Source organism: Macrobrachium nipponense, chromosome 18, assembly GCF_015104395.2.
Source record: "Macrobrachium nipponense isolate FS-2020 chromosome 18, ASM1510439v2, whole genome shotgun sequence".
Taxonomy (NCBI): Eukaryota; Metazoa; Arthropoda; class Malacostraca; order Decapoda; family Palaemonidae; genus Macrobrachium; species Macrobrachium nipponense.
Genome location: NC_087211.1, coordinates 89,654,011 through 89,681,222, shown reverse-complemented (window position 1 = coordinate 89,681,222; position 27,212 = coordinate 89,654,011). Strand labels below are relative to the sequence as shown.

The following is a 27,212-nucleotide window of genomic DNA, read 5'->3' as shown; positions in this document are numbered from 1 at the left end:
ATATTGGCCCGCTGGCCCATAATTTTCGGGAATCAAGTTTTATATCATTATATTTATATCATTATATTCTCGCTTTTTCAGTTTACTTTTAAAGTTCCTGGGTAACTTTCGTAATAAATATTTGATCCCCACAGTCTAAAACCACACTGTTCTTCCCTTGCGGATCACCTTGACCCTTTTAAGAAATACAGTTATTCTTCCTTCCCATCTCTTCCAGAATCTTTCCTTCCTCTAAACATGTCTTACTCACCCTGGTCAGCCGCTCTTTCACGCACGCACTTTACTGTAACTTCTCATGTACTAGTTTCTTTCCAGTTTCTTTCCAGTTTTTCCAGTCTCTTAATTACCCTTTGTACGCCCTCAACAGTCAAATCCTATTTTAATTTCAAACGTGAACTACTCACTTCCACATTTTTATCATTCAGCTTATCCTCTCTTAACGTTTCTTTATTACGAGATCAATTTGCATATATACCTTACTCTCTCTGCTTTCACTTTCTTCGTCGGATGACCAATTATGCTTCTGTGTCCTTGTTCACTCCCCCCCCCCCCCCTCCACCTCCCTCCTTTCTTTTTTATGCCTTTTTTCCTGCCTTTCCTTCTTTTTTGGAACCTTGTCCATCATCTTGTAGCCGTTTACACATCTTGCGTTTTCTTACAATTGCACTTGTTTGCTTTTATGAAAGTTATTGATATAATTAAGTAAATTTTTATCAAGAGCTAAAAGAGGGTACGTCTTTCTCTCTCTCTCTCTCTCATTTTGTCTTGCAAATGCACCCCTAATGCATGTCTGTGTATTAAAGTTATTGTTTAAATATATATTTTCAACAAAGAAGGGTAAGGTACACTCTCTCTCTCTCTCTCTCTCTCTCTCTCTCTCTCTCTCTCTCTCTCTCTCTCTCTCATTTTGTCTTGCAATTGCACTCCTGATGCGTGTGCGTGTATCAAAGTTGTTTATATATTTAGATACATTTTTATTTTCAACAAAGAAAGGGTAAGGTACAGTCTCTCTCTCTCTCTCTCTCTCTCTCTCTCTCTCTCTCTCTCTCTCTCTCTCTCTCTCTCTCTCTCAAGAGAGCCAAAGATGATGCCTGATATTCTTTTCCCGAGGTATATGTGCATGTTTTGACTATCGAGTGGGAATTGACAGAACCATTTTTGATGACAAAAATAGACAATCATATTATTATGTGCGTATATTGATACTCAGCTATGCGAAATACAGATAGTTGGATAATAAAAGAAAAAGGTAAAAGTGAAGTTCATGTCTTATTCATTTCTGTAGGGAAATCATCACTTGATGACCTTTTCCCCTTTGTCGTCTGTTTGCTTTGACAAGGGTAAAGGAGAAAAAAAAACACCCAATACTATTTGTGTGCATTTGTCTGCCGTGAAGTCATCACGCCACCAAAGTGTGACGTCACTGTCTAGCCTAACGTCACCATCAGCTGTTTGTCTCATGCCAGAAGCAGTAGCTTGGACTCTCTCTCTCTCTCTCTCTCTCTCTCTCTCTCTCTCTCTCTCTCTCGTCACCATCAGCTGTTTGCCTCATGCCAGGAGAAGAAGCCTAGACTAACAGACCCATCTCTCTCTCTCTCTCTCTCTCTCTCTCTCTCTCTCTCGCCTCTGCTGAGCTCAACCGCATGGTTGCTGCTGCACCTTTGACAAATAAGTTTTGACAGCTTCTGTTTTACTGTTTGTTCGCTCGTTCGAGGTTTTTTTTTTTTTTTTTCTCTGCCAAGTTTTTTTTTTTTTCTTTTTTGTTGTTTTTTATTTGGGATGTGGGTTTGTTGAGAGGAAATTTGTGTGTGGGAGTTTATAAGGCCACTTTTTTTTTGTTTTTTGTTTGAGGACTTTTTTTTTTAAGTCTGAGGTTCTTGGTTTATGTGTGTGTTTGTGTGTTTGTTTGTATGTGAAGTCATCTTCCGTCACCACCCAAAGAACAGATCGTCTCACGTGTCGCCTTTCGATTAATGGATTTTAATTGTCATTGATTTGTCGTTCAGCCCACATAGAGAGAGAGAGAGAGAGAGAGAGAGAGAGAGAGAGAGTTTCGAATATCTGAGGATATGAGTGTGGGCAGCAGTGGCACCACCACCACTACCACCAGCAGCGGTAAGGGATCTCTCTTCTCTCTCTCTCTCTCTCTCTCTCTCTCTCTCTCTCTCTCGCCAGCAGTTAGTAGAGAGAGAGAGAGAGAGAGAGAGAGAGAGTGTGTGTGTGTGGTGTGTGGTGTAGTAAGCAAAGCTCATGTCTAAAAGGAAAGGGGCAGCCAGTTTAATTGTGGTGCTACCCGGTGTCGCACACACACTTACAATATCACTCCCGTCGAGAGAGTGTCACACGGGAGCAAAGGACTGCTGCTGTCTTGAGGATGTGGTGGTTGTCATGGCCTCCTCAGTGAATCCAGCAGCGTAGGATTAATAACATCACAGACTGTGCCGTTGGCGGCTGAAGGATTCTTCTTTAAGTAAATAGTAGAATCGCGTGAAAGGTTCGGTGAAAAGGATCACTTTTTGTTTTAACGAGGTTTGAAAAGAGGAAAAAATGCATCCAGCTTAGGATTAATTCACGTTATAGACTGTGCAGTGGTTGTTGAGGTTTTTTTTTTTTTTTTTTTTTTTTTTTTTTTTTTTTTTTTTTTTTTTTTTTTTTTTTTTTTTTTTAACGAATCACTTTTAATGAAGGTTTTAGTGATTGAGACCCTTGTTTTTAACTTTCGTGATTTTCACGTGAAAGTTTTAAAGATTTGGGCAAGAGCCTTTGTTTTTAAAACTTCATGGATTCAAACGTGAAAGTTTTAGTGACAAGAGGCCTTTGTTTTAACTTCATAGATTCACGTGAAAGTTTTAGTGACAAGAGCCTTTGTTTTAACTTCATGGATTCACGTGAAAGTTTTAGTGACAAGAGGCTTTGTTTTAACTTCATGGATTCACGTGAAAGTTTTAGTGACAAGAGCCTTTGTTTAACTCATGATTTTCAGTGAAAGTTTTAGTGACAAGAGCCTTTGTTTTAACTTCATGGATTCACGTGAAAGTTTTAGTGACAAGAGCCTTTGTTTTAACTTCATGGATTCACGTGAAAGTTTAGTGACAAGAGCCTTTGTTTTAACTTCATGGATTCACGTGAAATTGTGGGAATAAGGAATACTAGTTTTAACTTCGGTTTGGGAAAATTTTAATAATAGGTTTTTAACTTCATGGATTCACGTGAAAGTTTTAGTGACAAGAGCCTTTGTTTTAACTTCATGGAATTTCACGTGGAGTTACGTGACGAAAGCCTGTTTTAACTTCATTGATTCACCGTGAAAAGTTTTTAGTGACAAGAGCCTTTGTTTTAAACTTCATTGATTTCACGTGAAAGTTTTGTGACAAGAGCCTTTGTTTTAACTTCGTAAGATTCCAACGGTTAGTTTTAGTGACAAGAGCCTTTGGTTTTACTTTCATGATTCCCTGAAAGTTTTAGTGACAAGAGCCTTTGTTTTAACCTTTGATTTTCACGTTGGAGAAAAGTTTTAGTGACAAGAGCCTTTGTTTTAACTTCATAGATTCACGTGAAAGTTTTAGTGACAAGTGCCCTTGTTTTAATTTCATATATTCACGTGAAAGTTTAGAATTCAGTTATTTGGAAAAAGTTTGAATTCAGTAATTGAAAAAAGCATTTGAATTCGATTACTTGAAAAGGCCTTAAAGAGAGATACTAGTTAGGTGACTGTGAAGGGTTGCCACACACGAGTTACTGACCAAAAGTCTAAAAAAGAAAAAAAAAGTGTGGTGGTGGAAATTAAAGATTCAATTGCAGGCCTAACAACAAATCGATGTGTTTTAGATCTTTTTTTTTTTTTTTCATAGAAAGAGTCCAAGAATCGATGTGAAATGAATCGGATGTAGTGAATAATCCAATAATATGGCCTTTAAAAAGTTATAAAATAATCCAATAATATGGCCTTTTAAAAGTTATAAAATAGAATAAAACAATGACATGATAGTTATAAAATAGAATAAAAGAATGACATGATAGTAAGCTTATAACAAAAGGGTGAATTACATTAACTCCTAGTAAGTCTTTTGAAATGTGAATTACATTAACTTATTGTAAGATTATAAAGAAGGTGAATCACATGAACGTATTGGAAGATTGTAAAGAAGATGAATTACGTTAACTTATTGTAAGAATTTGACAGATGAATTACATTAACTTATTGTAAGAATTTAAAAGATGATTTACATTAACTTATTGTAAGATTTTAAAAGATGAATTACATTAACTTATTGTAAGAATTTAAAAGATGAATTACATTAACTTATTGTAAAATCATGAACGATAAGGCGAATTACATTAGCTCAGTTTACCACACACACACACACACACACACACACACACACACACACACACACACACACACACACACACACACACACTATATTAGGTTTCTCCTTGGGAGCTGCTGTCGAGTTGAACCTCATAAATAACCAGGTGTATCGAACCCACCAAATTCCCGTGTTAGAAAAGGCGACCCGTGTGTGTGTGTGTGTGTGTGTGTGTAAAGAGTGAGGTCACAGGCGACTGCTGTGATTTTGTTTAATCACAGGAGTCGTCACGCCTTCCAATTATTTCCCTCTTTTTGTATGTGAAGCTTCGTAGTGGTGTTCTATAAGGAATAAATAACTTAAATGGAGATAGAGGGTTTGAACTGTTAGATAATGTAGGTTTTGTTTTGGTGTTGCTGGGTCCTAGGATGTTTAAATAGCAAAGGTTCCTTTTTTATTTAGTCCTCGAGTCAGTTTCATCGAATTTGCTGACCAACTGCTCACTTGATTTTTCTCGATGTCTTTTCCTCTAGTGGCAACATTTTACTGGTAAACCTAAACATTTTAATGGTAAACATAGTGTTAGCGACCAAGCATTGTATCAGTAATTCAAATTTAACGGCACTAAAGGTGTGACCAGAACGGCATTTCTTGTTTTATGTCCCAGGGGAGGCTAAGATATGATGATTCTACGCTTGAATATGCATACGGCTCTCTCTCTCTCTCTCTCTCTCTCTCTCTCTCTCTCTCTCTCTCTCTCTCTCTCTCTCTCTTCACACACACACACACACACACACACACACACATCACCAATAGGGTCTTATCTAGTCAAATGAACTCAATGTGTAAGGAGCTTGATATCACACACACACACACACCACACCACAGAGAGAGAGAGACTGATTGAGAGAGGAGAGATGAGAGAGAAGAGAGACGAACGAGAGAGGAGGAGAGAAGGGAGAGAGAGAGAGAGAGAGAGTGGCACCTGTTCTCTCCTTGGTGTCATTGTGACTCAAAGTTGTCGTTGATTCCTTCGTGAACAGCTTCTAAGAGGGGGTAGGGGGAGGGGGATGGGAGAAGGAGAGGGAGTCGTTAGCTGTTAGTGGTTAGGAATCTGTTGTGGTATTCGGCAGCAAATACCTCCATCTAGAGGAATTTAGGCGTCGTGGACGGTGCAGGAAATTGGTGTGATCTGGGGAATTCGACTATAGGATGAGAGAGAGAGAGAGAGGAGAGAGAGAGAGAGAGAGAGAGAGAGAGAGAGAGGCTATTTTTAGATTATCATATGGATGATTTCTCCACTGGAGTTGAGGACTACCTCGATGAGGTCCTCGTATTTTGATGGTGCAGTGAGCACTTGTGTTTAACGCTCTCTCTCTCTCTCTCTCTCTCTCTCTCTCTCTCTCTCTCTCTCTCTCTGTAGCTCCGACCCACAGCAGTTAACAGCTCCTAGGTACATAGTTCATGGGTTAAGGTAACAGAGGGATATTGGATTGTGGGAGAAAAACTGTGTATGTATATAATTATATAGATATAGATAGAGAGAGAGAGGTTATTACTTGAATTGTGTGGAATTTTCTTAATCAGGAGGAATTGTGGGAAGTACTTGTTGTTTTAAGAAATTATTATTATTACTTGTTCAAGAAAGTAGCAATGTAGTGGGTATTATCCACAAAAATATCTCTGGTTTCTTTCAGTTAATTTTATTGTCATTAGTTAAATTGGCCAATTTAGACATGGTTTGTAGTATATGCTGTTGCTTGAGGTCACTTCGACCACCAACTCTCCTCTCTTGAGTACTATGTCACTTTCCCCGAAGATTAATCACTCGTAATAATGGGTGAAGTTCGTCGAAACCTCTCTCTCTCTCTCTCATAATAGTAGATGGCGTTCCTTCACGCTCGGCTCTGAACAGCCGTGTTGCTCCTGTTACTTTTGGCAAGATTCCTCCTCTTCTTCTTCTCTTTTCGAACTGTACGGCGTCCCCTTAATCCCCCCTACGAAGGGACGGTCACACCCGCGATCGAAAAATGGTGCAAATTACTTAATGCGCCTTTGTTTTTTTCATGAGTCGATAATGGGATGAGATGCGTTAACAATAAGTATTAAAACGCATCGGTGACATTTTAAGTATATTACTAGTACTGAAAGCATCAGAATTCACCTAAGCTTGTAATAATTATATCAGTATTTATTGCTTTATTGGTATTAAAAGTGTTATTAGAATTTGATATTAATACCGTCGTTTCAAATATGGGACTAGTATCGTGATGTGCCTTACTTTTTTCAAAAATTTATTGCTAGCATTTAACTTTTATTATGGTTATGAAAAATTTATATTTATATTGTGAATTTACATTTACAATGTACATTATTGGCGTTTTTGTGTAGTCTGTTCCCGGCGTATCGAATTTTATTACTAAGCCACATTCAGTACCAGTCGCTGTGTCAAGGTAATGTAAGTAAGAAGTAATGGAATATTAAAAATTTTATATCATTAATATCCTAATGAAGTAATTTAATATTTAAAGCATTTAGCCTAATGATTGTTCATGTTAAGATGGAAGAATTTGATGTCATTTTCAAATACGTTTTCATTCAGGTAGGCCTACTTTCTTTATTAGACTAAATGTGCATATACGAACATGTTCATATATGTATGTACATTTAGTGTAATAGTCTGTAGTATCGGTACTGTATACGAACACAGGCGATATCTGAATGTGTACAATAACTTTCTTTCTGCATGTTTCAATAATCCTTGATAAGTATTCCAGTCCGCGTCCATTTCCATTAGAGAAGAAAACGAGGACGGCTCCATTGCACGAGAACCTTGTGACGACGACGATGCGAGCGATTGCGCGCGCGCGGACACGCTCTGGAATGCGTTATGATTTTTAAAAGGTTGATTTCGTGGTTACTATGTGAAACCGCATGGCAGAAGAGAGAGAGAGAGAGAGAGAGAGAGAGAGAGTATCTCTCTCTCTCTCTCTCTCTCTCTCTCTCTCTCTCTGTCGATGGATGGGAGATTAATGTCAACTGTCTGTTTGGGAGATTTTCTTTCAATGGCTAGTACAGTCTCTCTCTCTCTCTCTCTCTCTCTCTCTCTCTCTCTCTCTGTATGCATACCTTGCATATCAATTTACATAGGAAATACCGACTCCTCAGAGCCTGCCTCTCTCTCTCTCTCTCTCTCTCTCTCTCGTGATTATTTCCGTGTTTGTGCAATTATACAAATGCTATGTGTACACTAGTGTATATGTGAAGGAATCTATTAGAAACTTCAAACAATTATGTAGAGAGAGAGAGAGAGAGAGAATTAGTTTTGCACTGCACTATACATATGAAAATTACTTGACCCTTCTTATGAGATTATGTAATAAAAAGTAGGTTTATAACTCAAAGATCATTTATATATCACTTTTCATATATACAAGTGATGATCTTTAATTGTCAGGTAGATGTGACCTGTAGTAAATGGCTTGCGAAATAGATTTGCAGATTTCTGTTACTCTTATAAATGCTGTTTATAACAGCAAGCCTATTGTGGAGGGATATCAGGGATATCTGAATTTCTCTCTTTTAATGAATTAATTTGACATAAATAGTAGATGTTGGCCTTGTTGATTTTATTTGTGACTTTGGAACAATTTTGACAGATTTCATGAATGTGAAATTTTATCATAGTGTTGATTGGTATATTGAACTAGTTATTTCCTGGATGAAGGATTCAAGTTTTATGTGGAAACTGAAAAGTAAAAGTTCATAGAAATTTTATGGAATGTCGAAGTTTGCAATGGAGTGGAAGACTGAACTCTGTGCATAAATGGCATTTCATGAGAAAAAGACATGCTTTATTTAAGTGTGAAAATTAATGACTGAAATAAGTACATAAGCATACCAAATTCAGAAAAGGAAGACATCTTTTGATGTGCAACTGGTGACTGTCTGTGATATGTTGCATTAACGGAATCCCAACAAGGTTTTGTTGCAACTCGGCATATCTTGGTGTCCTGAAATATGGAAAAATTGATAAAGTGTAAGTTAATGGTATACTTAAGGAAACTGCCATTTGGTATATATGACAATTACTTCACGCAGGTTTTTGTAGCTGAAAAAATCGCTGTACTATCTGAATTTGGAAGGGAGTAATTTTGCACAGTAGCAAGACCTGTTGTGGAATGTATGTTATAGACATCATAGCTTTTTCTTTTATTTAAACTAAGAATCATTTTGGTTTGTTTTATCATTTCACTCCATTTCTGTCGATTGAAATGTGGTTTTAGGGAAGGCTCAGTCAAATGGTACTATTTTTCTTTTGGTTTGGATGAAATTCATTATGAAAGTAATACATAATATTTCCATGATTTTTGTAATAGTTGACTTTCATTACCAAAGAGAAAATTTCTGTGTGCCTTTATTTTTTTGCCTATCTGCAGTGTTTACACAGACACCACCATACGTACAAACATTGAACTAGAAAACATTCAGATACAAATAAATGGGATTGCCAATTAAAATTGTGTTCAGAGCAGTCCTTTTTGCCACCTGTAAGTTCAATTTTTTTTTTTTTTTAATTCCTATTCTCTACATACAGTACTAGCTTAAAACAATTCAACTTACAAATGGCCATCCAGATTGTAACTCGTTTGTACGTAGGTGGGTGCCTGTATTTGTTGTTCGCTCTCGGTTATATTATAATTACTCCTATTAACATAGGTATTCCATCTTCTTGCAGGTATATGCCACACCTGTGGCGACAAGGTAACGGGTGCTGGGCAGGCATGTCAAGCCATGGGCAACTTGTATCACACGAACTGCTTCATATGCTGCTCTTGTGGTCGCGCCCTGCGGGGCAAGGCGTTCTATAACGTCCATGGCAAGGTGTATTGCGAGGAAGATTACTTATACTCAGGTTTCCAGCAGACAGCTGAGAAGTGTGCCATTTGCGGACATCTCATCATGGAAATGGTAGGAATTTCTCTCTCTCTCTCTCTCTCTCTCTCTCTCTCTCTCTCTCTGTTCTGAGGTTGTCATGTGCCAGTTTAATATATGTATGTTTAAAGAAAGGCTCTTCAAATGGAAAAGGTATTGTGGATATAAATTATCTCTCTCTCTTTCTCTCTCTCTTCTCTCTCTCTCTCTCTTTTCTTGAAGAAGTGTTGCAATAATGAATATTTCCTGACTCTGAGAATTAGGGTTTTTCTCCTTGTAATTATTATGGCCGCATTTCATTAATGTTTGATTGCAGATACTCCAAGCCATGGGCAAGTCTTATCATCCCGGATGCTTTCGTTGTTGCATATGCAATGAATGCTTGGATGGAGTACCGTTTACTGTCGACGTTGATAATAAAATCTACTGTGTTCACGACTATCATAGGTGAGTGTTGTAATTGTTTTTGTACTTTTCCCTTCCTTAACACCGCTAGACCAGGAGTCTTGTTATAAAACCTCTATTTCGTTATTTGAAACCAAAGTGTATTTTGAGACACTTTCTTTCTTTTTTTTTTCCTGTGTGTGTGTATTTATTTACCATGTGCTGTGTTGGTATGGTTCATACAGATTTTAAATTTCCAGTCTTTACAGAGCTTATATTAAAGATAGGAGTTGAGTAATTATTTTTTTTAGTCATGGTATTATTGTGATCTTGATTACAATACTATTGAGGGAGGGGCATAATCTTGAAATTAATGAGAAAAAGTTTTTGAGATATGTGTTGTGCATTTTAAAATGAGCGGCTCAAGAATTGGTTTCACTGTTCAAAATGTATATGTATAGTACACTACAGTATTCACATATTCAAATACTGTATACATGCAGTATGTGCAGAATATGATATGTTCTAAGCACTTGCATGCTTATGCACCCATGAACAGATAAATAGAAACTTGTGAGCAAGTTTTCAAATCTGGCAACATGAAATGATTGAATTCTGACTATACATCCATAAAGTCAAAACTAAAAATGCCTTAAAAGCAAGAGTAATAAGCATGGCAGAAAGATAGGTATAGTAAGGTAACAGAACAGGTAAGTTAAATATTAGATTAGTTGAAGGACAGATCACAAGCAGGAACTTGGCCTTACAAAGTTTTAGATTATACTCTACTAAATTCCATAGGGGATCAAGAGTGACTATTAAAGTCACGCTCCAATTAGACAGGAAAAGGGCCTACAGGATTTTGCATTCTAAGAAATTTACTGGTGATCCTGAAGAATAGTTTTTAGATAATAGCTGAATAATATTCAGAATACTATGCAGTACTGCTGTAAGAGTTGGAACTCATAGTCAATAGGAGGGTGAGTGCAGGAATTACCAAAGTTCAAAGTGAGGACACCATTATAGTAGAATACAGAAGGCAATTAGTTTGCAGTATTCCTTTTAAGATTTGCTACAAATGCAATAACTCTCAGATTATATGAGCAAAGAGTAAAAGGGAAGGCACAGAATTAGAGCTGATGATATTAACAAGTAAATCCATTATGCTATATTATGGTTTTTGTAACTATTAGTTGGTATACTTTCACAGGAGTTGCAGGATATTCTGTACTATAGAACCTATTGAACCGAATGCTCTTGTAAATAAAGCAAAATTCATCTGAAATGGGGGAACAAGTATTTGTTGCACTTACATATTAGAAGGCACTTCGGTGATTGGTAAATTTTGCTGTATATTTCCAAAGGTCTTATAATATACCATAGGTCTTGGAGCCATTTTTTGTGTGATTTGTATCAGACAATCTTTAAGGGGAAAATAGATGAAGCATTTGTGATTTTAAAATCATAAAAGTACAGCATCATTATGACCACCATGAAATTTCTCAATTATCTTTTTGCCTTGTGCACTTTTGCATAAACTGCCATTGTCAGGTATCCATGTATGGCCTTCTCCATGTGTTTCTTGGCCTTTATATTGGTCCTTTTCTTGGGCAGTTGACTGGTCTTTATCTTGCTAATTCTGTATTAAATCATTTTTGTACTAACTGCTCCTCATCCCTTCTCATCAGATCTTCAAACTAACCATAGCTTAAGGGTCTGGTCTATTTTTTCCAGCCACTGGACAGCACATTGCTATGCATATTTCTCAATTTGAATATGGTCTTCCCACCACACTCCAGCCACAAATAGAGCATTTTGTAGTCACTCTTCAAAATCACCTCAATTTCTTTTCCTTTATCTGTGCCTCTGCTGCTTACAGTAGTTGAATGATAATTACACTTCAGACTGGAACTGTTTTTACCTAGTCCTCATTCTATCATTTAATTATGGAGATTAGGTGTGTTGGTTGGTAAATTGCATGAATCCTAGGGTGAACTGATTATATGTCATAAATGCAGGAGTTACTTAGATATTTTCAATAGGGAAGCCAGGCAAGGAAGCAGCCAAAGACGTCCGACTGTCAGAATTAGCCACTCATCACATTACACGGCAGCCTCAAGAAGCACTTTAGCTGGGCCATCCTTTGGAGGACAGTGATACCCAACTCTTAATGACGGACTCTCATATCAAATACTGCACTTGAAGTAGTCTCCAGGAAATTATGAACCTACAGTATTTTCATTTAAACATAGAATGATATCTGAGATGAAGGCTTATTTAAAACTGATCGGGGCTGTAATTTTTGCTGTTTGAAGCTGATTGTGGACAAGTAACGAAATATCTAATAATAGAAGAATGTTACAGTCTTTGGCAATGTAAAAAGTATAAAGACTACAGAAGAATACAACGCTTGAAATTGGAGTGGATTACCAAACTTCATACTACTATACGTACTGCCTTTTGTGGAGTTGTACTGTCGTCTCCCGTTTATGGAATGGAACTAACGTCTTCAGGGGAAGAGACTTCTGAAGGATTTTTGTGTTTTCTTGAAGGATAATATTATAAAAAGCTCATGAAGATGTAACTCTCAGTAATTTATACAGCATTCAAGGTATCAGTGATGGTATCTTGTTTTTCTGTGAATTGTTAAATCTGGGATTTTGTTGTTAGCAGATGTTTTTGTACATGATACTGAATGATGTTCTTTGGAACTTATGGACTGAATGTAATAATATAATGTTCAAGAATACATTCTTTGGTTGAAGACCATTAAGCCAACCTACAATGTAATATTACCTTGATGCAAGGTAGGGAATTTTTGGAAATGGCTTAATGTCTTCATTTTACAGTATATGTACTGTTGCACGTTATTTACTCTGCAAAATTTTTTATAAATTGTTTAGCTTAAATATATATGACTTAGAAATACAGGTGTTCTGTATTGTAATCTGTAGCTGGAACCAGATATTTTTGCTTTTTTAATATAGTGCAGTTGCTATTTACTAATGTATGTTGACAATTAGAAATGTTATTTTGTTGATGCTTAAAAAGAATTAGAATTATATTTATGTTCCTATATCTTGGATACATTTTGTATAAGAAACTTTTATTATTTAATATGAACTAGAGAGAAGTATTAAGCTAGTATATAATAAATTATTTATGAAATGTTGATAAAAACATTTAGTTTTTATTAAGATTCCAAGAATAGATCCTTTCTTGTAATATTTTATTTTTTTTATATATAAAACCAAACCTCTTTGTATATTTGCAAGGGGGCATATTACTCAGTTAAACCAACAGAAGTAATTGGAAAGGAAAAATGGTTAGGAAAGATAACAAGTGAAGGTTTCCTCCATAACCAAACAGAAACAATAATATCAATAATATAATAATAAAAATGCTAGATCTCCTTTGGTGTGTTAGCTGATTTTTTATATAAAGGTGTTTTGGCAAAACATTTACTGCTTTTAAGTAACAATTTGTGCTTTATGAGAATATAGTAGTATTGGGAATCGGTGAACCAAGAAAGTTATATGCACAGAGATTTAGGAAAAATGTGAAGGTGGCGACTAAAGATTTCTCGAAAGCTAACTCGTTGTGTTAGCAGGGCAATCAGCCATTTTTGCTCCTCGTTGAAGGACAAATCCTTGTCAAGCTTATTTAAGTCAGGATATATGATATGGTATAGTTTAAAGACATAATTACAATGATTGGATAATCAAAATGTGAAAGAGCTGAGATGGTTGTCTGCGAGATATACTTAACAAGTGTAACCAGTTTCACATGACTTACACTTAAAAGTTTTAGTGGTCAGGATTTTGGGGTTGCCATTACCAAGGATAAAATCTCGCTAAGAACCTATACAGGCAGTCCCCGGGTTACGACAGTCTCGGCTTACAATGTTCCAAGGTTAAGGTGCCTTTCAATTATATTCATCAGAAATTATTTCCAGGGTTACAACGCCCACAACACTGATCTGGCAGATGAAATATGACCCAAAAATGCAAAATAATCAAAATTTCAAGGGTTTTTTTTTTTTATGAAAAATGCAATAAGAATGCAGTTTACATAGTTTTAAATGTCCCCAAAGCATTAAAAGTAAGGTTTTCTTAGGATTTTTTACGATATTCTGGCTTACAACGATTTTTGGCTTACGACACGTCTCAAGAACGGAACCCCCGTCGTAACCCGGGGACTGCCTGTAGTATCTTTTGATTTTAATTTTTTTCTTTCTTGTTTTTGTCACTAATGTATGTTTTCTCCTCCCAATTATTGATATTCAGGGAGAGCTCAGTTTGTGCATAGCTGTTTTTAATGAAGCTCATTGCAAGCACTTCAGTTGGTCCCAGACTTCGGGGCTGAGAGTTGTTTAGTAAGGGTTTGTTCTTGGACACCTTGGGTTTTGATGCGTTACCCAATTTTCCTCCAGAATTTCTTATCTGTCAGTCTAGGCTCTTTGGTAATTTGTCTCTTTCCAGTCTTGTCATTCTTGGTTTTCTCTTTTCTTGAGTTCATGGAATTAGACCCCTTTTTGGTTTCCATGGTTTTGAGGTTGAGCATAATTCAATGCTTTTCGGAATGCTCGACCCAGCTCAGGACAACTGCCATCAAATTCCAAGTTCTCTTATTCTGGCCAGATTTACAAGGGGTTCTGTGATATCTGAAGAGTGGACCTTTGACCTTTGCAAGTTTCTGTCACATGCTTATGTCTATAGTAGTGGCACAATATTTGTAGGCGATTTTGTTACGGTTAATTGTCTCAAGGTTTTTTTCACAAGTTATGGATTTTAGTCAGTCATCAGCCTTTTCATCACAACTTGATCCCTCATCTTATTTTTACACATGGAGGTATGTCTATCTTGGTTTACCCTCCTTAACCTCTCAGTTGCCAGGTTTGTGTACGTACTGTATAGAGATAAGAATTCTTTGCATCTCTTATTATGGAAGCTATCTGGATATCTGAGGTCATTGTAGGCACTGCTTGTTTGCAAAGTGTGGGAGTTTGACTTATGGCTTCTGTTTATTTATGGCAACTATTGGTAACAATTTATTTTGATTGTCATTTGACTAGTTTTCAAGTTCGCCAAGGAAAATTACTCTTAAACAGTAAATTTCAAATTGAAATTTGTTAGAGTTTATGAGATTTAGTGTGTACTTGATACAAATAATTGGGATGTATAGAATAATGAATAAGATACAAATTTGATCAAGTTCTGTTGAATAGGTAAAGACTTGTAAGCAAACAATGGCAATATTTTATCTTAGTGTTGTTATAACCTTTCAGATTTTTAGGAAATTCCAAGTACCCTTATTACTTGCTCATTTTATTTGAGACTCTGGCATCATTGTGGCCTGTTGCTCACACTAGATCACATTACAGCACAAAGTCTTGTACCATCTGGGTCTGAGTGTTATGTGGATCTTCAGTATCCAGTAGCGCTTCAGTGGCATGGTTGATATGGTGTTGGCGTGCCACCTCGGTGGCCGCTAGTTCGATTCTCGAGCATTCCATTGAGGAGTGAGAGATGTGTATTGCTGGTGATAGAAGTTCACTCTCGACGGGGTTCGGAAGTCATGTAAAGCCATTGGTCCCGTTGCTGAATAACCACTGGTTCCATGTAACGTAAAAACACCAAGCAAACAAACAATTTAGTATCCAGTGCTACTAGTTGAATCTGTAGGAGGTTGTCCTACAACCATCTCCTTAGTCTAGAAAAAGGTCTTCTTTGCACGTAACTCACTTGTCACATTAACTACAGTACTTTAATAATACAATAATAACAACCACATTAATAATAATGATAATATTTACTGTAAAGGCTGTATTAAGGGCTGAGGAACAGTAAGCTAAATCATCTTATTGTTGTTATTATTTATCATTTATTTAAAGGTCTTTTAACATAGTTATATATGAACCTTAAAGCAGCTATGGAAAAACAGACTTGGTGTACGAACATTAAAGTATAAAATGAGTGAATTATTGCAGTGCAGTGTAGACCAATGAAAACGAAAAGGAAAGATGGACATAGAATTAAAGATGAAATCACTAACAGGTTGAAAGGTTGATAATGATCAGCAGAGTAAGGAAAAGGTCCTTGCCATGTTGTGCAGTGTACTAAAGATCAAACATACATGTACATTACTGCCTAGGGAAACCATGTAGATGGCTGCTGATAACCCAGTGGGTGGACCTTTGGCCGACTGAAAACTCCCATCCGCATCCTACAGAGATGACAAGGTCATGTGCCTGTATGCAGTGAGTAGTCTGGATGATACCAATAAGCTTCCATGATTGTATTGCATAAATGAATAAGATCTAGGTCTATATAATCAAATAAATTATGGCGCAGGAGCATGCTGCTTGTCATAGTACTGCAGCCTCCTACAAACTGGATTTGTTTTGTTCTCTTAACACTGCCATGAAAATTGTTCGTGTTTCACAATAAGAAGATTGATTGACTTTATAAACATGGAATATTTACAGCAGACACTGCACAACAGCAGCTGTTAATGCTGTGTGAGCCAAGTAGTACAGTCAGCGCCATTTTGTATTGAGAATTTTTGGAATTCTCAATCTTTTTGTGGTTTTTTGGACCCGTATCATATTTCCTGCAAAAAATTGGCTGGGACAAAATGACTAATTGGCAATCCTTGTTTTGTTTATCCACCCACCCGCACTACTGGTGACGATTTCAAAGAGTAATGTAACCCAATTGTCAGCCATAAGGATGCATTTGATGGTGGGGGGGGGACGGGGTCACATATTTCGTTTTGTGCTTGTGAATTGAGTGCCAGCGTCTTCCACGCCCTTAGAGTGATGTCTGGTAAAAATACCAGCCATGATAATATTGTGAGAGTTGTTAAACTACATAAAGTTGGTAATAGAAACCGTGAAAATTTCAAAATTACTGCTGTTAATGAGAAGACAGTGTCGCGACTTCTCCAAAAATGGCGTCGGGCTGGATCTGGTCATAACGTTCCCGAACACAAACACGGCGGGGGAAGGTCTTTGAAGATTCCTACGAAGACTTTAAGTCTTTTAAGGCGTCAGTTGGACCTTAATCCTTCAATTACTGCAAAGGAATTGAAAGAAAAGAACCCTAAGCTCCTTAGAAATGTCTCTGTAAGGACAATTCAGCGCAACATCCAAAAGCGTCAGAAATATTCCAAGGTGAAGCGCGAGTCAAGCCCCTCGTGGCTGCTAAGCAACGTCGCTGTCGTGTTCAATTTGCCAAGGACCATAAGGACTGGGACCTTGTACAGTGGCATAAGGTCCTTTGGACCGATGAAGCAACGTTCTGCGTCAGTGAGAACAAGGCACGAAGGTTTGGAAGTCACGCACTTCGTCAATGTGTGACCCGCGGCTGACCGTGACCAGCGTTAAGCATCCGCCCTACCTCATGGTGTGGGGCTCCTTTGGCTACGGTGGACTAGGGAATCTTGTCATGCTTCCTAGATGTCAAATGCTTCATTCTGAGCATTATATTAAGCTGCTAAAGGACAATTTAGCAGAGATTTAGCCAAAACAGGCTGTGAGATCCTTCAGCAGGACGGCGCCCTTTACCACACCTCAAGGGCATCCAAAGGTGGCTTCTCTGACAACGAGTTGATTTTATGCATGACTGGCCTGACCAATCACCTGATCTGTCCCCCATAGAAAACCTTTGGAGAATCTTGAAACGCCGCCTTTGTAAGGAGGATACGTCGACAATCCCCAAGCTTGAGATTGCAATAAGGAAGGTCTGGGGGGAAATACCCCTTGCCCACTGTCAGAACTTGGCTGATTGTCTTCCACAGTGACTCCAAAAGGTCATCAAGTCGAAGGGCTTGCCCATCAGGAAGTAGCAATGACGGCATAAGTGATAAACTAGTTTTTTTTTTAATTTTTATAAAATGACATTTTTTTTTTATTTTTTTCTGCAGGCTAATTTTTCTTTTCTCAGTACAAATGGCGCTGACTGTATGCCTTGATTTAAAAAAAGTCAAACACTAAGAATTATAAAATGATGTTTAGACAAATTTTTCAGTGAAGAAAAATAGAAAAATACACAAGGTCATGTGCCTGTGTGCAGTGAGTAGTCTGAATGATACCAATAAGCTGTCATGATTGTATTGCATAAATAAATAAGATTAGGTCTATATAATCAAATAAATTATGGCACAGGAGTATGCTGCTTGTAATAGTACTGCAACCTCTTACAAACTGGATTTGTTTTGATCTCTTAACTCTGCCATGAAAATTGTTCCAGTTTCACAATAAGAAGATTGATTGACCTTATAAACAGGGAATATTTACAGCAGACACTGCAACACAGCAAGCTGTTAATGCTGTGTGAGCCAAGTAGTATGCCTTGACTTAAAAAAATTCAAACATTAAGAATTATAAAATGATTATTCAGACAAATTTTTCAGTGAAGAAAAATAGAAAAATACCAAAGCATTTAAAATGAATTTTAACATTATTAGCCCCCCTTCCTCTTACATCACTTACTATACTGTCTTCATTTCAAGACCAGTGCCCTCCTGTACGATCAAAACCTCAAAGTTTCTGGGTACCAGTTAAGCAGGAAAGTACTTGCTATGCAACCTGTGCTAGTGGACAGTTGCAGCACAAGATGGCACAAGGCAGAAGAGAGTTTAGAGAACTAATCTAATCCAAAAAGGGAAGACTTGACATCATCATGTTAAGATGATCCTGAGGAAAGGTCATGTGCAATTTGATGAGGTTTGGGCTTGGACTCACTAGAGTGGTGCCCGTAGTGTTACTTGTAAAATATTCAAATTAAAATATCACAAACTGCTTTTGCTCATGCTCAAAATGAGGCATGGATTCTTTGTCAGAACGTTCTCACAATTTATGTGTTGGATGAAGAAATAGTTGACTTAATTCTATGTCTCACCAAGCATATAGAGAAAACTGAAAATGTAAGGAGCAGTTGACTTTCTTGCAGAAGTGTGTTAAAAGTTTTGATCACTGAAAAAATGCAGTATAATCTAAACTTACGTGAAATTATTAATGTTTGTAGTGTCAGTAGTTTTGGTTAGTTCAGTTTGGATGTTGATATGACAATAGATAGTCTTTAAAAAAGGCTAATTTTCTACTACTAAGGAAAACTTGAGAGAAACCTTAGACTGGGTCGCCTGTGATGAAAAACTTGTCTATGAAGAATCCTGTGGGAAAGCGCCAATAATTAGTAAAAGGGAGAGGGAGAAGCATATGTTTGAAAGCAGTACCAATACATATGTGTAATATGATGGAGAGAGAATTGAGTAGAGGTGTGGTGTATAAAAGGAGTATTAATACATACTTGTATAATGATGAAAGAGAGAGAGAGCGATTGACTTTAGGCAGATTAATAGGTTTCCTTTCTTACAGTTTTTGTGAAAGCTATGTTTGTTCCGACACGGCATACAAACCTTCGGTCCTTTTACAATAGGAAGGTACTAGCGGCAGCTGGATAGGTCGTAAGCTTTCGAACAAGGGGTTCGGTAGTTAACTGCTTGTCCGACAGGCGCGCGCGCGCGACTGGGAGGTAAACAAATCACTTTTGCTTTCGGCCTGCTGGCGTGTGGACGGTGTATCATCGCTCTCTGCCCGCGTTCATCGTCGTTTGCTTTCGCATGATTGTGTTTTTCTTTTTAATTATCTAGTGAAATGAATTGTAAGTACAATCATTTCATTCAATTCTTTGTGAATTAAGGATCTTGGTGTCACCACGCCCTCCGATTTACCCGAGTGCCGGGACTGAAGGGCGTAAGTGCGGGAATTCATTTTCCCAGAAAGATCCTCGTTATTGGGGTATGCTCGGTGCCGAGGGCGGGAGCACTCGCTCCGAGCGTAGATTGGGTTGGGAAATGTGTAGATGAAAATCGTAAGTAAGTGCTCTTTTCATTTATATTTTTTTGACCTGTATGCCCGTTGCCGAACGAATGCGCTCGGCACGGAAACTTATTTAGTATGGAAGTGGAATCGCAAGTACAGTATTCTTTTTCATTTTCATATATTATTTTGATTGTAGCAATACTCATTTTGGATCAGTTTCCGAGCTTACCCGGAAATTGATCCTTCCCCCTTTTTATTTTGAATGAAGTGAAATCGCAAGTGCAGTTCTTTTTCATTTTCATTTTTTATTGAGATTGCATTGTTTACTGGGATCAATGTTTCTGCTATTCCCGGGAATTGATCCTTCCCCTTTTTTATTTGTATGAAGTGAATCGCAAGCGCAGTAGTCTTTTTCATTTTCATATATTTTTTGATTGCATCAATTCATTATGGATCAAGGTTTCCAGAACCTTGATCCATAAAGGTAAGGAATTGATCCTTTCACCCTTGCGCTCGGTACCTAGGGCGCAAATGCGCTCGATCCGAGCATTTTTCATTGTGAAGTGAATCGTATGCAAGATGCATTTTCATTTTATCCCTTATTATTGATTGCATCAATATTTATTTGGTTCAAGTTCCGCTCAGTCAGGGAATTGATCCTTATGCCCTTGCATTCGCCCGAGAAGGGCACGATTGCTCTCGGGCTCTTATATTGTTGTTTGGGTACATGGGTACTGTGCGGGGGTGGGGAACGAGGAACCCCCCCCCGCTCAGCTCCCAAAATGGCCCTTCCCCTTGGGGGGGGGGAGGTTATCGGCGTTCTTCTCCTCGCCCGATCCGTCGAGCGCGGGGAGGGCGCTCAGGTGCCCGATGTACAATTGTATTAGGGGTCTTCCACTCGTTCGGCGAGGGCTCACCCCCCCGCGCGAGGGGACTCCCCCCCCACTAATCGCTACTACTGTTTATTTCCCGCAGGTGCTACTGCCACGAGGGTGGACCTTGGTGAGGTATGGGCGTCCTTCCATTTGCAGGGCGTGCTAGTGTCCAGGGGCTGCGGTTCTATGTCTGGGCCTACTGCGGTCACCCATGGAGTGGTGACCACGCAACCAGGTGACGACGTCCCTCCTCACCTGGTGTACTCGCCTCACGTGGTAACAGTCTTGCCTACAGCCACTGTGAAGTGCCGTTCGCCGTACCGAGAGGGGGGCGTGCCGCCGCCGCTCGTGGTTGCCGCGCTGCAGCGACCACACTTCCGCTGCCCTAGAGCTCGCCCCTGGACCTGCCGCCGGTACCAGGATGTTGCTGGCTGCTGCTCCACTTCCTGTGTTTCCGGTGCTGCCTGCCGTACCTGCCGATTCTGGGCTGACTGTCCATGCAGTTGCTGCGCTGGCTTGTCCCCTGTCGTTGCTGCGCTGGCTGTCCCTGCCGTTGCTGCGTGGCTGTCCCTACCGATGCTGTGCTGGCTGTGCCTGCTGTTCCTGAGATGCCCATACCTGCTGATGGTCGTCCCTGTTCGTGGTGGTATACCCCAGACTTTGGTCTGTCTGTACAGGTGCGTCCGGGCCCTGTGGCTTCGGCTACAGCAGCCCCGGCTCCGCCCTGGATAGCAGATCTTACGTCTGTCCTGAGGAAGCTGACGAAGAAGAGGAGGAAGGTGTCGTCGTCGTCGTCGTCGTCTTCATCTTCTTCATCGTCGTCGGCTGCCGCCTCTTCCCCTTCGACTTCTAAGGCTTCACAGCCGAGGAAGAAGAAGGTTGCCTCCTCCCTCCTAAGAAGTCTCCCTCGGGAGCTTCTCGGGACCCGATCTCACCTCGGTGGGACGGGAGGGTTCCTTCCGCTGGTCCTCCTGCTCCTTCGGGAGCGGGCCCGTCTCTTCTTCGCAGGAAGACGACTACGGGGACCAGAGGGGTACCGGCTAACACCGGTACTTCCTCGCCTGGTGTCAGTGGTTCTGCCACTGCATCAGGGTCCGTCTCGGCCTGGCTCGTTCGCGGGAGGTACCGAGTGTACGGTCGCCTACAGCGACCGTGCAGCCACGAACCAGACCTCTGAGTCCGCTCAGCGTCAGGTTCACGGCACGGGGCGGAAGACTGGTGACAGCCGCTTATGCGACTCTCCACCAGACCAGCTCTCACTCTCGCGGCGAACAGCTGGCTACCCGGGGACGTGGACGGTCCACGACCAACCACGGGCTGAGGCTGAGAAGAGGTCCTCCCGTTCGCCGGTGCCAGCCACGGCTGGAACCAGCGACGTGACGTGCCGTGAGGACAAGCACCGGTCTCACTGTGACAGTGGAGCCTGCAGGTCGCCTGACCGTCGCTCCTCCACAGAAAGCGACCTGGGTACGGCAACCAGCACAGCTCTTCTGATACTTGAGATCGGGGCCGCTGTGCTCAGGTCCAGCCGTTCTCCACAGGAGACGGTTCGACCATGGCCTGCAGCTCGATCGCCACCGCGGGTTGACGATCGCCTGCAGCCCTCAAAGCCTGCTGGTGCTGCCAGCGAGCAAGGAGGGAGCGTCAGGTCTGCCTCTCCCGTACCTTCAACCTCCTCGGGTTACACCGGGAGGAGCGAGGTATTGAGGAGTGATCGTGAGGGGTGCGCCCCTCACGATCCCACCACAACGCCCTACGTGCCAGGCACGGTTCTGGGACCGGCCAGGACGTATGCGCAAGTGGATGGGGAAGACCGAGAGGGCTGTCGCTGTTCCCCCTTCTTAGGAGGAAGGTTCTCGGAAATGCTCTTGTTCGAAGGGCTTAACGGTCCCACTCTGCAAGATGCTGTGACTTCCGAGATCCAGAGGGACTTTGTCGAGGTTACGGCGCTGATTCGTCAGCACAATGATCTCGGGAAGGATCACCGCTCCCACCAGAGAGCCACGTCTCGGCTCGAGTCGTTTGGGGCCCGAGAGGGAACCCAAATCGACGGTGGGTCTGCCGCGATCGGAGCTTGCCGACTGGGTTGAACCAAGTAGTCTCTCGTCTCCGGACAAGAAGGCTCTCTCAGTTCTGGACGGTGCGAACAAGCTACTTCACCTCCTCTACTGCGACAGAGGCGTTTTCTACGTGTCTTCGGACACCGTATTTAAATACCCCTTCGGTCCTCCTGAGGTTTCGACCTCGACGAGACTGGAATGAGTCGAGCGGTATCGGCCCTCTCCTGTCAGGTGTCGATTAGCCCCACCCAGACGACGTTCACAGTGGAAGGACGGCGTTCCCCCTCACCTGCTGCCGGAAGTGGGGGGGGTGCCTGGCCAGCCATTGGGCAACTTGGCAGCGCCACGGCGCCGAGACCTGGATTGTAGATGTCCTTCGGGAGGGAGATCTATTAACCTTCGAATCTCGGTCACCCCTCACCTCCAACCGGTCCAACAGCAGGCGTACGTTCCAGGGGCATCGAAAGGACGTAGCATTGAGACAGGATATCAAGACCATGCTGAGCAAGAGAGCTGTAGAAATCGGCACGGATCAGTCACCGGGCTTTTACAGCCGACTCTTCCTGGTGGAAAAGTCTACGAAAGGCTGCGCCGGTGATAGATCTCTCTCCCCTGAACCGGTTGGTTCGCCAGACCCGGTTCACGATGGAGACGGCACGCGCAGTGCTCGACTCTATCAGGGAGAACGATTACATGCTGTCAGTGGACTTGAAGGATGCGTATTTACAAATACCCATTCATCAGTCCTCCAGAAAGTACCTCCGCTTCATCCTCGACGGGACGGTGTACCAGCTCAGGCCACGTTGCTTCGGTCTTTCAACCGCCCCCACAGGTGTTCACGCGAGTGTTCACTCTGGTGTCTGCTTGGGGCCCATTCGCACGGGATACGTCTGATGGGGTATCTCGACGATTGGTTAGTCCTGGCGAGCTACCGCTCGCAGTTGCTACAGGACAGGGATCGACTGCTCGAGTTCTGTCGCGATCTGGGGATCGTTCTGAACTTCGAAAGTCCGATCTCGAGCACAAGCAGAGGATGAAGTACCTGGGTATGCGGATCGACACGGTAGCAGGGCGAGTCTTCCCCGCAGACTCGCGGATCAGCAGATTCAGGGAGGCAGCCAACCAGTTCCTGTCTCGGCAGGAACAGGTAGCTCAGCGATGGCAAGTCGTGATCGGACACCTGTCGTCACTCGGGAAGCCAGTCCTAACGGGCGTCTTCACCTGCGGTCTCTTCAGGGAGACTGAAGGAGAGTTGGTCACAGGCGACGGATCCCCCAAGCTTTCCATTGTCACGGACACAGGAGGTGAGGCAGGACCTAGCCGGGTGACTGGACGACAGGAACCCCTTAAGAGGAGTGCCTCTGCGCACTCTCACCCCCCGGGACATGCAGCTGCTCTCAGACGCATCGACCGAGGGATGGGGCGCACACCTGGAAGAGTTGCGGACTTCAGGAGTGTGGTACGAGAACGACAAGCACCTTCACATCAATGTACTGAAACTCAAGGCAGCGTTCCTCGCTCTCCAAGAGTTCCAGGACCGCTTGATGGGACACTCAGTGGTGTTGATGTACGTCAACACCACGGTGGTGGCTTACGTCAACAAACAGGGGGGGCCTAGTGTCTCTCCCGTTGTATCAGTTGACTCGGCAGGTGCACGAGTGGGCCGAGGCGCACTCAATAGAGCTGTCGGCACGCTACATTCCAGGGAAGGAATGTAGTAGCAGACACGCTCAGCCGTCGGGATCAGGTGATAGGGACCGAATGGTCTCTACACCAGGGCGTGGCGGAAAGGCTCTTCGACCTGTGGCGGCGACCAGTCGAGGATCTGTTCGCCATCCGGCACAACAGGAAGCTCCAGGTGTTCTTCTCGGCCGTGCCGGATCCATGGGCAGCTTGCAGAGGACGATCTTCAACACCCGTGGGACGACCTCTTCGCCTATGCCTTTCCCCGTTCAGCCTGATTCGCAAGGTGATCAGTCGAGCACTGGTCATCCCGAATCTCAGGATGATCCTGATGGCTCCCAAATGGCCACAGGCCATTTGGTATCCGGACCTGCTGGCTCTTCTCGCAAGAGAACCGAGAGAAATTCCCCATTGGCACAACCTTCTCGCCCAGCCACACGTCGAGCGGTACCACCGAGCAGTCCAGTCCCTACGTCTTCACGGCTGGCTGTTATCCACCATCTCTTGAGAACGAGAAGCTCGTAGCGCAGCAACAGAAATGGCTGGAAACGTCCGTCAGTCCTCTGCAGCTGTGTACCAGGGGAATTCGGCCGTCTTCTGTGTTGGTGTCGTAGACGGGGCCTATCTCCTCTCAGAGCCACTCTTCAGCAGGTAGCGGTTTTCCTCGTTTTTCTTCGCCGAGGAAGCTCCTCTAAGTTCCACAATCAAAGGATACAGAGCCGCCTTGACGCTCGTCCCTGAAATTGACGGGATTGGACATCTCGAACTCGTTCGAGATCTCCTGCTTAAGAGCAGCCTCCAAAGGTCTTGCAACCCAGGGAACTCACAGACCCTCTTCTTGCTGGACCTGGCATCGGCGAAGAGAGTACGGGGAACTTCATGCAGATAGTGATGTGGATGAGATGCTGCTTTGTCCCTGGGAGGACGCTACGGCGCTATCTGAAGAGAACTCGACACCTCGGGCCTGAGTGTCACGCCTCTTCGTTAGCAACGGGGTCACCAAAAAGAAGTATCAAGAACACTCTTTCGTCCTGGCTGCGTGAGGTCTTCAGGAGGGCGTATGAGGCTGATGGTAGTGACGACATCCGTACGTCCCGTCCGAGAGCTCACGAAGTCAGAAGTATTGGCCCCTCGTTGGCGTTTCGTAAGAACTTCTCCGTGGCGCAGGTATGGAAGGCAGGGGTCTGGTACAACCAGACTACCGGCACCTTCCTTATACCTCTTGGATATTGCCCATAGGTCCTTGGATCGGTTTCCTTAGGACCCGTGGTGGCTGCTCAACACGTCGTCTAGCTAACCCAGACCCTAGCAGGCTGAACAGCATCGAGTCCTGGTGTGACTGTATGAATAGATAGTGAATGAGAAAGTGACTGGCTTCTCTTTCTATCTTTTTCTACCCCTCTACCTGTGGGTAGAGGGATACGGTCATTACCCTGCTGGATAAGGACGAGATGCCGGTGAGCTATATGACAGAGCCCCATCCTATCCCATTCACTAGGGATAGGAGCAGAATATCCACATTCCTTCTACAAGGGGGGGAAGTGGATGCCTACAAGAGTCAAACCCATGACTTTATCTTTGCTCCTGTACAGGAACAAGTTCTTACATTGCTGGTACGAAGAGATACGCTTGCCTCTCTCTTAGTACTCGGTCCAGAGGTCTGACCATTGATCCTGCGGTGCACACCCCGATCAATCGGACAGAGGCTTGGATCCCTCCCTCGCTCTTACGACCAGGGAGGCTTCCAAGGTTGGGCGAACACCAGTCTGTTCACAAAAGACTCAGATTCCACCCACCAAGAAGTGAGTCTTCCTATTGTAAAAGGACCGAAGGTTTGTATGCCGTGTCGGAACAAATGACAATTTGTCCAAAATTGCATTTTTCCTAACTATACAAACCTGAGGTCCTTTTTTTTACACATAGCCCCACCTCATGCCACCCCTCACTCTGCAGTTTTTGCTTGGGCCAAAAGCAAAAGTGATTTGTTTACCTCCCAGTCGCGCGCGCGCGCCTGTCGGACAAGCAGTTAACTACCGAACCCCTTGTTCGAAAGCTTACGACCTATCCAGCTGCCGCTAGTACCTTCCTATTGTAAAAGGACCTCAGGTTTGTATAGTTAGGAAAAATGCAATTTTGGACAAATTGTCATTTTAAGGCCATGTCCATAACTTGAAAGTTTTATTCATTTCAGCACCCATTCATTTGTTTTATTAAATTTAATTTCCAAGTTTTTAGCATATTTGTCTGTACCTTAATATGTGCTGAAGTATGTCTCTTGATTTTAGTAATGTTTTCTATGTTGAAGCTGCCGAGAAAGACATAACCTCAGTAAGTGGAAATGCCTACATCTTTACCTCTTTTTATAGTTGATAAATACTGAATTGGCTCTGTAAGGGCACAAAGTCTAATTGACAGCTTTCATACACTTATTGATAATAAATAAAAGGGGTTACTACTTCACAGCCAGCACATGGTTACTGAATGCATAGCAATACATTAGTAAAATCTCATTTGTTCATGAAACTTACCTGTCAGATATATATATAGCTGTATTTTCTGAAGTCCGACAGAATTTTAAAAACTTCCGACACACGCAGTGGTCGGCCAGGTGGTTAGTACCCATTCCCGCCGCTGGGAGGCGGGTATCAGGAACCATTCCCATTTTCTATTCATAATTTTTCTGTCGCTGGTGCTGAAAACACCTGTTTTCAGTACCTCCGTCTTAGGATTTTGGAAACTTCATTGCCGCTAAGTATCCTAATTGTCTTTTGATTTATTTACTTGGATTTGTGGGATTTGTGGCTAGGCATACGCTATCTTAAATTGATTTGAATTTGATTCATTTTTGCATAAAATATCTGAATCTAGTTAGGCTAGTTTCAGACGGGGTTGTCTGCAAAGATAGGGTGTGGCTACCGAAAGCTTCGGTAGATCCGCACTTGGTATGTACGAGGGGTATGGGTCTTGCTTCTTTGTTGAGATTTGTCATGTAAGGAGTGTGAGACTTTGTCTATTCCGTAAGGAAGACGTATGATTCGTATGTACGCAATTAATCAGTAAACATGTCTAATTCCGTAAGGAAGACGTATGATTCGTATGTACGAATTAATCAGTAACAAAAGTCAGGGCAGTGAACCTG

The 27,212-nt window shown here is 42.0% G+C and overlaps 1 protein-coding gene across 3 annotated transcripts in view; it reads left to right on the top strand.

Moving 5' to 3' along the window:
• Positions 1-27,212, top strand: part of LOC135197325 (mucin-2-like) — a 159,858-nt gene that overhangs the window by 106,519 nt on the left and 26,127 nt on the right. For 2 of the 3 annotated variants that reach the window (XM_064224465.1, XM_064224467.1), the window contains exons 3-4: positions 9,049-9,281; positions 9,562-9,692. In XM_064224465.1, coding sequence (XP_064080535.1) covers positions 9,049-9,281; positions 9,562-9,692 — 364 coding nt within the window. Of the gene's footprint in view, positions 1-9,048; positions 9,282-9,561; positions 9,693-11,671; positions 12,693-27,212 lie in introns of those variants that run through there. The other variant, XM_064224466.1, reaches the window with a different exon arrangement.